This window comes from Sminthopsis crassicaudata, chromosome 1, assembly GCF_048593235.1.
Source record: "Sminthopsis crassicaudata isolate SCR6 chromosome 1, ASM4859323v1, whole genome shotgun sequence".
Taxonomy (NCBI): Eukaryota; Metazoa; Chordata; class Mammalia; order Dasyuromorphia; family Dasyuridae; genus Sminthopsis; species Sminthopsis crassicaudata.
The window spans coordinates 75,814,776-75,829,619 of record NC_133617.1 but is presented as its reverse complement, the minus strand read 5'-3'; the positions used below and the strand labels follow the sequence as shown (position 1 = coordinate 75,829,619).

The 14,844-nt window shown below is 47.8% G+C and overlaps 2 protein-coding genes across 3 annotated transcripts; one reads left to right on the top strand and one right to left on the bottom strand.

Annotated features, from left to right (window-relative positions):
• The first annotated feature begins 389 nt into the window (after window positions 1–389).
• SHARPIN (SHANK associated RH domain interactor) lies at window positions 390–3,674 on the top strand. Of its 2 annotated transcripts, none has more exons than XM_074262725.1 (9): window positions 390–693; window positions 822–1,002; window positions 1,165–1,281; window positions 1,455–1,596; window positions 1,692–1,782; window positions 1,874–2,042; window positions 2,157–2,272; window positions 3,195–3,323; window positions 3,450–3,674. In XM_074262725.1, exons 1-9 carry the CDS (start codon window positions 493–495, stop codon window positions 3,534–3,536), a joined length of 1,233 nt encoding a protein of 410 aa, XP_074118826.1. In that variant the 5' UTR covers window positions 390–492; the 3' UTR covers window positions 3,537–3,674. The 2 variants fall into 2 exon arrangements, with proteins under 2 accessions (XP_074118826.1, XP_074118816.1); XM_074262715.1 differs by having other exon boundaries at window positions 409–555.
• A 3,176-nt stretch (window positions 3,675–6,850) lies between these two features.
• On the bottom strand, window positions 6,851–11,035 carry CYC1 (cytochrome c1). The gene is made up of 7 exons (XM_074262739.1): window positions 10,756–11,035; window positions 8,873–9,069; window positions 8,570–8,696; window positions 8,170–8,327; window positions 7,904–8,064; window positions 7,345–7,445; window positions 6,851–7,184 (listed from the first exon to the last, which is right to left on the bottom strand). Exons 1-7 carry the CDS (start codon window positions 10,867–10,869, stop codon window positions 7,080–7,082), a joined length of 963 nt encoding a protein of 320 aa, XP_074118840.1. The 5' UTR covers window positions 10,870–11,035; the 3' UTR covers window positions 6,851–7,079.
• Window positions 11,036–14,844: the final 3,809 nt, after the last annotated feature.

Below are 14,844 nucleotides of genomic sequence, written 5' to 3'. Positions count from 1 at the left end.
AGTCGGGAGGCGGGGATCCACTAGGGACGGGGGACTCAGGGAAGCCCGGAGTGCAAATTCTGATTTAGATACGTAGTTCAGTGACGCTACACAGATTGCCCCGCCTTTATGTTGTTGTTAGCATTTCACACAAGCATCAGGAAATTTAGATCCAGCAAAGTTGCATCCGCTCTCTCAGAATCCGCACGCAAGCCCGGGGCCCCAGTCTTTCGCTTCTCAGGCCTCCTTTCAGTGGTACAGTCTGCCCTTCCCCCCCCATTGTAATTGGTATAATCCTTAAGCTCCCTCAGGGAAGAGGCGCGACTGCATCACTTGGCTTAGCCCTCCCACCCCCGCGGATCAGTGGTTGAATCCTCCCTGCTTTCCCCCCGCCGCCCTACACTTGGTACAGCCCCAACCCTGCCCGTGGCTTTGACCGCTCATTCCTTCGCCCCCTGTCCTAGGCCGGCGCGCGGCGCGGAGCAGGTCCTCTCCCCGGCGCCGACCGCGGTGATGGCGCCGCCTGCAGGCGGGGGCGAGGAGGTGGGCGCATCGCTGGAAGAGACGGCGGTGCTAGTGGAAGTGCGGGGCCTGGGAGCCGAGTGTGGGCCGGGGCCGGGTCCCGATGGGCTGTGGCGGCTGCAGCTGAGCGCCGAGGCCTCCAGGCCGGGGCACTTCCGCCTGGTGCTCCAAGGCTCGGGGAGCCCTCCCGGGGTGAGCGCCACTCGGGGCCAGGAGGGAGAGTGCTGGGGGGGCTGGGGAGAAGTGGCTGAGCGAGGAGGAGCCGGGGGTCGGGGGAGGGCACCGACCTGAGTTGCGTCTCGCCGTGGTTGGCCTTCCAGGAGGGCTTCCAGTGGTCTCTGGAATCCGTGGCCTGCTCCAGCCGTGGCCCCCGCGAGTTGGAGCTGCAGCTACCCCAGGAAGGGCCCGGGCCGGGTGTTCTGACGCTGTGCTTCCGTGACCCTCAAGACGCCCAGCGCTGGAGTGCAGTGCTGGAGAAAGGCCGGGACCTTGGGGGCACAGGTGTGTTCGGAAGGCGAGACCCTGGGAAAGCATCGCAGTTTGTGGAGGTCCGGGGCAGGACCACCGAGGCCCGGAAGCGGGGAAGCGCCCGGGAGGAGATGCCTTCCGACGGGCCCCAGGGTTAAGGGTCACAGTTGGCTGACAATTGCTCGTCTCTCTCAGCCGCTGCCAGCCCTGCTGCAGCCCCTGCCCCAGGCGTTCTGCCTCCTACTGTCTCCACACCCCCTCCAGCTTCTGAAGCCGAGACCCTGTGGAGCCCCCAGGATTTTTCTGAGAAAGGTGAGGTTGGAGCCGGCTCTTGCTTCCACAGACGTTTGGGTTGGGTCCAAAAGGGGAGGATAAGATTAAAGAGGAAGCAAGTGGCCTGAAGACCGAGGAAAGGTGGGCAGGATGCGGCAAGGGGCTGGGCTGGGCTCCGCTGACCCCTCTCCTCTCTTGATGCGTCCTGGCAGAGGCGCTGACCAACCGGCTGACCCAGGCCATCTGTGGGGGCGACGAGCAGGGAGCAGCTCAAGCAGCAGCTGCCCTTGCACAGAGGCAAGTACCTCTCAACATCCTGCTCCAGGAGAGCTGCTTCCCTCCAGGTCCTGTCAGGTGAGAGCCTTCTTCCTTTGGCCTTAATGGGGGGTCATTGCCAAACTTCCCAGAGATCCCGGGCACGTGCCCATGCATCGGTTCATCTATTCCAGGGTGCAGGTCACAGTAGAGGATGCAGCCTCGTCGGCCCACATCTCCCTCCGAGTTCATCCTCACAGTACGATAGCAGCCCTACAAGAACAGGTGAGAGTGGCAGTGGTGGGACTTAGAAGGCTTGGGGGAAAGGAAAAGGGAGGATAAGGGACCTCATGACTTGGGCTGTTTGGAATCATAGGTGTTGAAAGAATATGGTTTTCCGCCCCGCGTGCAACGATGGGTGATAGGCCGGTGTTTGTGTGTGCCCGAAAGGAGCCTGGCCTCCTACGGGGTGCAGAGAGACGGAGACCCTGCCTTCCTCTATCTCCTTTCTGGGCCCCCTGGGCCTCACAGAACTCGTCCTCCAGGTCAGTGACAGCATTAGTAGTGAGTCAGGGCTAGAGTGAAAGTGGTCTGAAGGTGGAGGCCAGTGGGGGATGGAGCACGCCTTCCTACCTCATAACCCTCTCACAACTACACAGCCCGGGGACTAGACATTGGCAAGAAGTCAAATGGAGAGATCGGCTCCCTCCTCGCCCAGCAACCAGGGCTTCCTCCAGCTTCCCGTCCAGCCCCCAACCCTTCTGGATCCCTGCAAGTGAGTATTGTGAAGCGTGGGTAAGGAATAGGATTGGGCTCAAAGTCCAAGGAATTCAGTTTGCCCATATGTCAAAGGGGTTAACTGGTCTCTGATCTGCCTTACCTTTACCTCATATTACCAATATTTCACATATTTCTCAGGGTGTGATGACAAAATGAACATCAATTTAGTCACTCTACAAGCACCCGGTATGTGCTCCCGTACAAACTGACAGCTGGCAAGTTCCTTACTTAGGCATTATCTAGTTCCATCTCCTGATTCATTGTACAGAAGAGCAGATTATACGAAAGTAAAAGTGTTTATATATAGTGCTTTCAAGGTTTATAAAGCACTGAGTTGTCATTTTATTCTTACAATTTACTCTGGGAAGTTGGTGCTATTGGGAGTCCCAATTTCTAGATGAGCCATCTGAAGGAGACAGTGGTTAAGAGACTTGCCCAGGCTACAGAAATAGCTAAATATCTGAAGTTGAATTTGAAGTTGTCTTCCTGATCCAGGGCAGCTAGGTGGCAAAGTGGTTAGAGTACTGGGCTTGGAATCAGGAATTATCTTCATGAATTCAAATCCAGCCTCAGACACTTACTAGTTAGTTATATGATCCAAGGCAAGTCACTTAAGCCTGTTTTCCTCAGTTTCCTTATTGGTGAAATGAGCTGGAGAAGGAAAGGACAAACTCACTATCTTTGCCAAGAAATCCCCAAATGGGGTCACAAAAAATCAGATGTGACTGAACAATTTATTTGTCATCCAGTTTTAAATCCAGAATCTTGACTCATATTCTAGTCCAGAATTCTGGACCCATGGATCTATCTACCCATGGGAGGTGGGGCTGCTATAAAGTACCTACATAGTAAGTCTCAGGGACTTGTGAAAGCATGGTTGAATGGTTGATCCCTGTACTTATTTGTCCTTCTCCTAGGTTGGCTGGTCCTGCCCTTCTTGCACCTTTATCAATGTTCCTGGGCGACCAGGCTGTGAGATGTGCAGCACTGAACAACCAGCTTTCCAAAGCCCTCAGCCAGAGGCTCCTGTTCAACAGCTCCCAAAGGTAGAGGATGGTGAAAGTGCTGAGGATTAATCATTTATTCATGGGTTCAGCAAACATTATGAAATGTTTTGTAGGCAGTGCACTGTGCTAAGGACCAGAACTAACCTCCACTTGTTTTTTCCACAGATTACAAAGCGGGGAGAGGACATGACCATTCCCCCTAGCATCAGGTCCCCAGATAACTCCTTTCACATGTTGAGCGAATTCTCCTGACCCAATAAAGTCAAACCAATGGACTAGAACTAACTTATAGGAGTGAAGACTGAGAGTAACTTAAAACCTGGATGGACAAGATGAAAATTGGACTGTAATAATAAAAGTAACCTATCATATTTGGAGAAGACTGTAAAATCATTTTTACATCTATTATTAAAGTAAGACTCCTATGATTGAGATCTCTCCTGAGATGTGCTGGGAAGCTATTGCTTTAGCTCAGCAAACACCTGCTGGGCATAGAATCCTGTGATCAGCACCATCTCCACATGTCTACATAGAATCCCTGCTCTTCAGAGAATTCAGGAAGTAAAAATAGAGAACCAAAATAAACATTACCTGACTTTATTAGAGATGAAAAGTAAGGTGTTCTTTGAAATCAGAAGGGTTAGAAGTAACTTTTTTTTGGAGGGGAGGTCACTGGATGAGGTTTCCTGGAATAGACACTTGGGCTTTAAAATAGGATGGGTTAAAATCCACTATGCAGGGATGTCTATGGGATAGCAAAAACCCCAAGGTAGGAATGTGTAGAGTTTGTGTATGAGAATTGTTTGGTTAGAATAATGCCAGAGAAGTAAATATAAAAAAGGCTAGAAAGACAGAAGAGGATACTAATTATGGAGAGCCTTGAATGCCAGGATACAAAATTTTAGCTTTTCTCAGAAAACTCTTGTAGACGCAGCTACTGGAGCTTGCAGGACTGATGTATTGAGCTCTTTACTTAAGGAAGATTCACTAGGTAACATGAATTGTTAGAAGATCTACTTAAAAGTTACTGAATGACCTAGGTAGCTATTAACAGGAGCCCACGCCAGTGTGGGGACAACAGAACTAATAGTCACAGGCGAAAGATGCCGAGCAACCAACAGGACTAAGCAACTGGGGGATGTTGAACTTGAGATTCTGGTGAGACATTCAAGGCAGGATACTCTGGCTGGAACCCAAAAGAAAGTTTAGAACTAGAAATGCAGCTGGGAGCATTATTGACATTTATTAGTCATGACTAACTTCACAGATCCCATTTGAGTTTTTCTTGACAAAGATAGTTAAGTGCTTTGCCATTTCTTTTTCTGGCTCATTTTATAGATGAGGAAACTGAAGTAAATAGGGTTCAATGCCTTGCCTAAGGTCACTGAAGATGGATTTGAACTCAGATCCTCCCGATTTCAATTTCAGCCTTCTACCCACTCTACAATCTGGCATTATCATTCACATGGAAATAATTTAAATTGCTAGAGTGTAGGACCATGGAAAGATACCCAGGGAATGCCCACTTTAAGAAATGTCAGAGAACAATGGACAACGAAGGAGAACATGGTTGTATTGTAAAATGGGGTAGAGAAGTCAAGGAGAATAAGGTCAAAACAGAGGTCTTTGGAATATGACTGGAAGTTATTAGCAAGCTCTTGAGAGCAATTTTGGCAGAAATGTGTGATGAAAGCCAAATAAGAGATTAAAGAACAGAAATGTTAAAGAAACAACAGGTATCATCAGGCATTTCCTTAGGGGCACCTTGAATGGTGCAGTGGGTAGACTGCTGGCCTTGGAGTCAGGAAGATCAAATCTTTTGTTTCATCTAGAAAATAGAGCTAAAAACAGCACCTACCTCCCAGGGTAGTTGTGTGAATAAAATTTGTCAAGTGTTATTTTCAAGTTTAGCTTTGAAAATGGAAGAGAAATAAGTGTTCAATATAAAGGGCTTTTTTAGGTTTAGGAAAATGTGTTTGCAGGATACAAGGAAAAGAGAAATGAAGATAGATGTAGGGGATGAGATAATGGAATAAAGTTCTGGAGGAGTCAGAAGAGTGAGGATAGCAGGACTGGCCTTAACAAAAAGGGATAACCATGGAAATCAAAAACCTAAGAGTCAAAAATATTGAGAAAAATGTGGAGGTTCTTTTATATCACTAAAAAAAACCTATGTGGATCTATGGGGGACAAAGGTTTAGAGATTGAGATTTCATGCTTTCCTCAACCATATCTGTACACAAGGGCACTGCTGTGCTCTCAAGAATCTTATGACACAGCATTAAGGGAATACACATGCATTCAAAGATGCTCTATGAAAAACTTGAGGGAGATAACTTTCTCCTTCAAGGTAAAAAGTCTATTCCAGGCATATAGGCCAGAAGAAAGCAAGAACAGACTAGAAATATTTATCATCGTTTACCTTGAACACAGTACGTAAACAGCAATAGCAAGATTAAAGCTGAAAAAATAGACTAGAACCCAGTTGTGGACGGGCTTACATGCTATTTCCCATTATTTGTGCTGAGGTTTCTAAGTAGAAATGATATAAAAATGAATCTAAGGAAGGGAAGTTTAGAGAAAGCAGATGACTGAAATCAGGGAAATGGCATCAGGAAGACACAGAGATCTGACATACTGGAAGTACAGTTGACAGGACCTTGAAATAATGGGAGAAGGGGGCCCAGAGAATCAGTGATTGAGAATGGAATTGAGAATGACAGGATGTGAGATCAGTATTTAGGAGAATAGAAATATCATTAGTTGCTAATAAAAACCCCACTTATTAAAATACAATTTCTTTTCAGATCAGTCTTAAGGGGAAGAAATAAGGGAACCAAGGATAATGATAACTGCACTACATATGAAGGAATTCCATGGTCTCCCTACTTCTCCAAGAGAGGGCACATACTTTTCTTGCCTTGTCTGAGATAGTTTAGAAGATGGCAATACTCCTACATTGTGGGTGTATGAGTATATATAAACTTTTGTACCACTTCTAATACTGTCCACTGTCTAATACAGGCAAAATTCCCCTAACCTAGGGTACCCAAACCTATGATCAGGGCATCTTTTTGTTCAAATTATAGGAAATATCAACCTTTAAGTCCTGTCCTTCCACATTCCTGCTAAACATAATCCTCAAGGGAAGCAGAAAGAAAGGAGAGATTGAAGGTTTCCTTCTCCAAGGCAGTCTTGGTTCCTACTTCTGATGCTTTCCAGCAGTGTGACCTTGAGCAAATGAACAATTCTAAAGTGGAGAGCCTGATTCTACTTGATCCCTCTCTTTGCATCAAATCAACAATTCTAAAGTGGAGAGCCTGGTTCTACTTGATCCCTCTCTTTGCATCAAATCCTTGCTACTAAAGGTGGAAAAGATTAGCCCCTGCCCAAACCCTAATTTGCAAATATCTAAACTGCTTTTAGAAGAGTATAGGCATATCCTATTTCTCATTCTTGAGAATGCTTAAAATCTAATAACATCCAGACCTCTGATGAGCCCTAACTTCAAGCTAACCACCTTGAGCTAGTCCTTATTCAGTTTCCTTATTTAGCCATTCAAACAGTCACATTGAGAAACTTAATTTATTTGTGGTGGGGGAGGAGGGGACTGGCAGTGCTGGTGGGGCAAAGCCAGTTCTTCCACCCTACCCCCACCCTTGCCCATCCAAGGAGTGATCAGACTGAGCTGAACCTGACTTCCAGGCTGATCATGCCTGTGGGATGGGATGTGCCAGGCGGGGCTGAGGTGAATCAAACCCAAAAGTGGGGAAAGATGTCCACATGAAGGCATGATCACTTAGGGGGCCGATATGCCAGCTTCCGACTCTTCAGCACTGACCACTTGTGCCTCTTCATGGCATAGGTAAGGGGGATCAGCAAGCCGAACATTAGCAGCATCTAGGAAAGGAGACCTCAAAGGGCTCAGGAAGGGAGTCCCTTCCCTCCCTCAACAAGCTGAGGGCTTCTTGCCAACACTCCACCATTGCCTTTCTCCCTCTCCTTGCCTCCCTTCCCCCCAAACCTTCTCCCACCCCAGTTTCTTCCAGGCCTTTATCACCTTGAGCCCCATGAGTTTACGATGATCATGTTCTGGTTCAGAAGCCCAACGCAGAAAGGTACACACATCCTTTGCTATCTGTGACATGGTGGCTGGTGTACCTGTGGGGACCAGAATAGAGACATGATGAAAGAAAAGCACTACCAACAGGGTTTACTACTAGAGAGCCCGGACTGCAGAAGGGATAGATTGCCATGGTAAGATAGTGGGCTAACAGGACTTTACAAGTTGGGCAAAGCCTCTTGCAAAGACCCCAAGTTTCCATTTCAATACTGACCACAGAAATAGAGAGAAAGGGGGAAAGATCATGGAGTTCAAAGCTAAAAGAGGCCTTAGAATTCATAGCCCAACCCCTTCATGTTTTATGCATGAGGAAATAAACTCAGAAGGGTAAGGAAATCTCCCAGGGTCATATAGCTAGTAACCAATTAAGGGAACAAGGTATGGGATAAGAGGGACAGGACTCTAGGGAATGGGAAGGAGTAAGACATCTGGAGATGGATATAGTAAAATGGGGGAAAAGAACAGAAGACATGGAGGAAGGTGGTTTGAAGCTCACCATCATCATACTCAAGGATCTCATTGTAGATAGGGGGAGCCATGGCAATGGCTTGGCCAGGGAAGTAGGCATTGAAGTGAAGGCCCTCTCGAAGGGAGATTCCAGCAGGTGGGTCACAGTACCCCGTGAGTAGGGAAAAGACATAATCCTCACCGCCGTGCCTGGCCCAGGACATAGTAATAAGTATTACAGCTTCCCAACCCCACACCAGATCTCACCGCTGGGGTCCTTTAAGTCCAGTGACTAGTGAAAAGGGGTTGCAGTACCTGGCTCGGATGATGTAGCTGAGGTCGGGAGGTAGTGCCCCATTGTTGGCAGCCCGAGCAGCCTCAGGGTTGGGGTAGGGCTTGGGGAAATAGTCAGAAAGCTTCCCTGGCCTCTTGAACATCTCTCCTTCTTCATTAGGGCCATCCTGAACCTCTATCTAGAACCCAGACATCAGTCCCTAAGTTACCGGGCTATTCAAGTACAGAGTATCCCCACTCACTCAACTCTCCTTTCCCAAATTCCTCAAAGTCTCCTTGGTGATAGCCCGGGCACAGAGCCTCTCTCCTATTACCTTCCCTCCCCCCCTTTCAAAGAGCCTCCCAGTCCTTTTCCACGCTGTAGATCAATCTCAGTCTTTCAGGATCCAGCCCTCTGCTCTGATAGTCACATCTTCCTTACCTCCTCTGCCAGAGCCTTGGCTTCTGCTTCAGTGTAGCACACACCCACCAAATGGCGATAAGCCAGGTAATCCATGCTGTGGCAGGAAGAGCACACCTGCTTATAGACCTGGAAGCCCCGGCGAATACTGGGGCAAGAGACAGGAGAACTCAGGGAAGGCTCAAAGTACCCCCCCACCCCAGATGTACACGTCCCTCTAGAGCCCCAGCTCACTCTGTCCCCCATTCTGCCATCTCCCCCATTAGAGTTCTACCCCCCTAATTTGAATTCCACAGGCTCCAGATAACAAAATGCCAGCCCTACCTGGCATGGTCCAAGGAGGAGAGATAGCCTCGGTGCGACCAGGGGTAGTTTGGTGGGTGTAGTTCCAAGTCACTGGCAGCCACAGCAGTGTGCAGGGCCACGGCGAGCCCCGCGCCTCCCGCCGCCAGCACGCCCAGAGCTGAGAGCACCACCTTCCGGCCCCTCGAGAGGTTTGAGAATGATGACATTGTGGCAGCCTGCAAGGTACCCACTGGGCTCAGAGCTCACAGCACCCTCATCCAGGGCTCTGTCAGCTCAGGGCCTGAAGTCGCTTCCCCATTCCTGTCAGTCCACGCGGTTCCAATTGCTTTATAGCCCGGCTCCCCTGCACTGCTGAGCTCAAAGCCCACTCAAAGCTCCCAAAGGGAGGTATTTGTGTACAACCAGACGGACAGTGCCCAACTCCCAACTCTGGTCTGCCAAGGGAAGAGTGGGGGAAAAATCAGGACCAGGTTCTAATCTAGACTTTGCTATTGGTTCACTGACTACACACTAAGCAAGGCCATTCATTAACTGCTCTGGTGATGGTCCCTTAAATTACTTTTCCAGCTCTAAATGCTACAACTTTCCTATGTGACTGAGGTACTTTACAGACCCAAGACTGATTTTACCTCTCCTGCCTGGGGGAGGGGAGAACCATCCTCCTCAACCAGGCCCAAGGCTCCAGTCTAGTTCCTTTCATCCTCCTTCCCCCCCCCCCCATTCCAGGTGAGAACAGCCGAGGGTTCACCCTACCTAGCCCGGAATGAATTTTAAAAGGGGGTTTAGAGACCGAAGGGAAACAAGGGCAAGGAAGGACCCAGTTGGTCTCCTAGGTAAGACAAAGCTCAAGGTCAGCAGTAGACCAGCCGGGCTGAGGTCATGCAGGGACACCACAAGCGGGGAGGAGCACTGTGCAGAGTCCTGCTGTATGGGGAGCAGACCGGGCGTCCCGGCCGGGTTCGGGGAGGGGGATGAGCGCAGCCCTCGCTGATGGAGCAGAAGCCCCGGCTGGGCTCGCCCCCTCCCCGGTCGCCACTCATCTCTCCACACTAAGCCAGCAGGGAGAGAAGCATCTCCCCCTGCCTCCTGCGGGCACCACGTCCAGGCCACGAGCAGCACGCTTCCCCAGCTGGAGCTCCAGCCACCCCAGGGCAGGGGCTCCCCCACTCCCACGGAGGTACCCTCAGGGCCGCACCCAGTTACAAGTACGCTCCCTAGTCCGCAGTCCCGAGCCAAGGTCACCTCAGGCTCCACACCCAGGCCAAGGGCCCGGGACAGCCGCGCTCAGGCCGAGGGTCTCCGGGCCCCGGAGTCCGCCAAGACGGGGTCACACTAACCCAGTGGGCAGAAAGGTCACGGGGGGTCACGCGCAGAAAAAGTGGGGTTGCCCCAAACTCGGCTTTTCTAGTGACCTCGGGGGCGGGGAGTGGGGGTTTAAGGGGAGGTAAGGCAGGTGGGGGCCCCCGGGAGGAAGGAGCGGGCGGGGCGGGGCCCCAGGGGGCAGGGAAGCGGCCCTGGGGAGGGAGGCGATGGGTTCGGGGAAGCGGGCGGCTCAGCAGTGGGATGACCCCCGACAGGTCCCAGAACGAGAAGCCTCCCTGGGGGAGAGGAGCGGGAGGAAGCGGCAGGGCGGGGATGCCGGGTCGGGGACCGGGCTACAGAGCGGGGATACGCCGCCTGGAGCGGCCCGGGCTGCAGAGAGGGGACCGGGGACACGTCGCCCGGGCTGCAGCGCAGGCATCTCGGAGCCCCGCCGGAGGCGCGCCGCGAGCCCTCCGGGCCGCTATCAAAGCAGGCCGCGCGCCCGGCGCCGTGACCTTCAGGCGGCCGCGGGGCCGCGCGGGGTCTGCCGGGCTGGGCGCCGGCGGGACAGACGAGAGAAGGGGGCGGTGCACGCTCACCTGAGGCAGCCGCAGCACGAGAGTACCGGGCCTAGTGCCAACTAAGAAGGCCCGGCCATGGGCGCGCGGAAGCCCCAGCACAGAGAAGCGCCCCACAGCCCTGGCCGCCGCCATGTCGGGCCTCCTGAACGCCAACGCCGCCGCCACTGCCGTCCCGTGAGCCCACGCGGCTCCGGCCAAGGAAGGCAAGCCTCGCGAGAACTGCGCCGCGGAGATAGGGCCGCCGCAACGGGGCGGGGCGTCAGTGTGCAGGGCCGGGGCCTGACTGCCCAACCCCAAAGTCTCAGAGCTTGAAGGGAGCGGGTGGGGGTCGGGGAAGCAACGTCCTGAAGAAGTGCGCCTGCGCGCGGAAGAAGCCCTCAAAACTTGCAAGGGAATGGAACCTCGAATCTCCTCTACCGCCAGAGGGTGATGCAGAAGGGAGCGTCGCTCCTGCTTCCCTTTCCGCGGAAATAGAGACAGTTAATAGACTTCTTTCTGTTGTCATAGAAACAGGCATCCTTTCCCTAGAACATGGGAATGTGGTAGTCCCTTCCTTTCTCATGCAAGCAGAAAATATAGAATACGCTTGAGGGGAAAAGACGCTTCCTGTAGAACATCTAATCTAGCCCACACCTAAACAGAAATGGTCTTTCCAGCACGTTCAAGAAGTGAACAAAATAAGGATAACGTCTGCAGAAAGTTATCTTTCAGCCGTATGTGCCGGCACTGATCACCGTTTCTGTCTTCTGGGATACTCCTTTGGGATTTCATGGCACGCCTTTCTTCCGCTTCTTCCATCTATTTGTGGTTTCCTTCGGTCATTCATCGTCAGTCACCTTCAAAGCTCCGTCGTCCTTCTCTCTCGTTTTCACACTCTGCCCCGGTGATGTCATCACTTCCGATGGGTTCCATTACAGTCCCTCTGACTCTTTTCCAGATCTGGTCATCTCCATCACTCCGGCCTCACGTCACTCTTTGCCTGTTATTAATTGGATTTCTCATAAATATCTCAAACTCAACGTGTCACACCCTTGTTCCGGTTAAGGGCACCACCTGTGGTTGAAACCTTGCTGCAGTCTTTGATTCCTCACTTCTTCATCCCAAACCCGTTTCCAAATATTGTGCTTTTCCTCTACAACTAGAACCATAGTTCATCCCTTCATCACTTGGTCACCTATTGTAAGCCTCTTCTCAACATAACTCATCTTTCATATAGCTGCCAAAGTAATTTTCCTGCAGTGAAGATCTGATCACATCTTCTCCCTATCCTTTATTGTTAGATAAATATGGATTCCTCTGACACTTAAATATCTTCACAGATTAATTATTGCTCATGGGTAAGCTGAACAAATATGACAAAACTACAATTTTATCTAAATTAATTTACTTAGTGCCATACCAAACTACCAAAAATGTTTTATAGCGCTAAAAAAAATAATAAATTCATTTGCAAGAAGAAAAGGTAAAAAAAATATCAAGAAAATCAAGTAAAAAAATATGAAGGTGACCTAGCGGTATCAGATCTCATCAAAACAATCAGCTACTGGCTAAGAAATAAGACTAGTGGATCAGTGAAATAGATTAAGTACCCAATACACCAGGGGTTCTCAAACTACAGCCCGAGGGCCTGATGTGGCCGCTGAGGACATTTATGCCCCTGCCGGATTATGGCAAATGGGCTGAGGGGCGGAGACAGTGTGAGTTTTTGGAGGGACAGTGAACTGGCCCCCTATTTTAAAAGTTTGAGGACCACTGCACTACACAGTAGTAAACAATCAGTAATCTAAACCCGAAGATCCCTGCTTTTCCGACAAGAATTCACAATTTGACAAAAATTGCTGAGAAAACTGGAAACTAGTTGGTGTAGTGGATAGGGAACCAGCCCTGAAGTCAGGAAGACCAGAGTTTAAATGTGCCTCAAATCTAATTCAGTTCCAATTGATCAATGATGGACAGAATCAGCCACACCCAAAGAAGGAACACTGGGAGATGAGTGTAAACTGTTTGCAATTTTGTTTTTCTTCCCAGGTTATTGTTACCTTTTGAATCCAATTCTCCTCGTGCAACAAGAAATTCATTTCTGCACACATATATTGTATCTAGGATATACTGTAACACATTTAACATGTATGGGACTGCCTGTTATCTAGGGGAGGGGGTGGAGGAAAGGAGGGGGAAATTCGGAACAGAAGTGAGTGCAAGGGATAATGCTGTAAAAAAAACCCATGCATATGTTTTGCCAATTAAAAAAAGGTATAATTATAAAATAAAGTAAAATGTTTTTTTTAAATCTGCCTCAAATACTTAACTTCCTGGCTGTATGACCTTGGGCAAGTCACTTAGCCCCAATTGCCTCAGTAAAACAAACAAACAAACAAAAAAACAAAAGAAAAAAGAAAGAAAGAAAAAAGAAAACTGGAATTCAAGTTGGCAGAGAGTAGATAAAAGACCAACATCCCACACACATCAAAAATAAGATCAAAATGGGTACATGATTTAGAGATAAAGAGTGATATAAGCAAATTAGGGGTATGGAACAGTTTGTCAAATCTATGCCTAAGGGAAGAATTTGTGACTAAATGAGATAGCATTATGAGATATAAAATGGATAATCTTGATTAAATTAAATGTAACTTGTTCCCCTCACCCCCCACATAAAAAAAAAAAAAAACACAGCTAAGATTAGAAGGGAAGCAGGAAACTGAGGGAAGGGAGAAGTTGACACCAAGTTTCTCTCATAAAGGTTTCATCACAAATATATGGAGAACTAAGTCAAATTTATAAGAATGTAAGTCATTTACATGAACTGATATTAAGTGAAGTGAGCAGAACCAAGAAAACATTATAATAGTAACAACAAAATTATGGGATAATCAGCTGTTATGGACTTGGTTCTTTTCAACAATGAGGTGATTCAAGGCAATTCCAAAGACTTGTGGTGGAAAGTTCTATACACATCCAGAGAGAGAACTATGTTGATTGTGGATCAAAACATAGTATTTTCATCCTTTGTTGTTATTTGTTTGTTTGGTTCTTTCCTTTCTCATAGTTTTTTTCCCTTTTATTTTTTTTTACAGCTTGATGAATATGGAAATATACTTAGTGGAATTGGTTAATCTATATCATATTGCTGTCTTGGGAGATTAAATTTAGGGAAGGAGGAAAATTTAGAATATAAGGTTTTGCAAAGGTGTATGTTGAAAATTATTTTTGTATATTTAGAATGATAAAATACTATTTTAAAAAAGAAGCATTGCAGTGGAAACACGCATTGTGATACATAGTTCATTTAAGTTATAGGGAAACTGTGATAAGACAGAATCCAATTCATTAAAACTTTCAATTTAAAAAAAAAAAAAGAATGTGAGTCATTTCCCAATTGATAAATGGTCAAAGGATATGAAAAAGCAGTTTTCAAAAGAAGAAATCATATCTATCTATCTATCTATCCTATATGAAAAAGTGCTCTAAATAATTATTTATTATATTGTGGTATTATCTATTATGACAGAAAATGATAAATGTTGGAGAGGAAGAATTGGAACACTGATGCATTGTTGGTAGATTTGTGAACTGCTTTAACCATTCTGGACACTAATTTGGAACTATACCTAAAGAGCTCTGCATACCCCTTTGACCTAGCAATGTATTACATTCCTGTATTCCAAAGAGATCAAAGGAAAAAGACCTATATGTCTGAAAATATTTATAGTAGCTTTTTTTATTTGGAAAGTGAGGGGATGTCCATCAACTGAGAAATGGCTGAATAAGTTTTGGTACATGATTGTGATGGACTACTATTGTACTATAACAAATGATGAGCAAGATGTTCAAAAAAAAAAAAAAAAAAAAAAAAAAAAAAGCTGAAGAGATACTGAGGAGTCCAAGATGGTTCCTGGATTTTGAACCTGCAGGATTGGTTTATCCCTTTATAGTAATGGGGAAAGTAGTTGTGGAGGTTTTAAAGGGAAACATAATAAGTTCTGTTTTGGATATATTGAAATATGTTTTAAAAATTATTGAACAACTAGTTTGAGTTATCTGAAAGGCAGTGTAAGCGATATTAGAAGTCAGCAGAGAATTTAGAGCAGGATAAATTGATTTGAG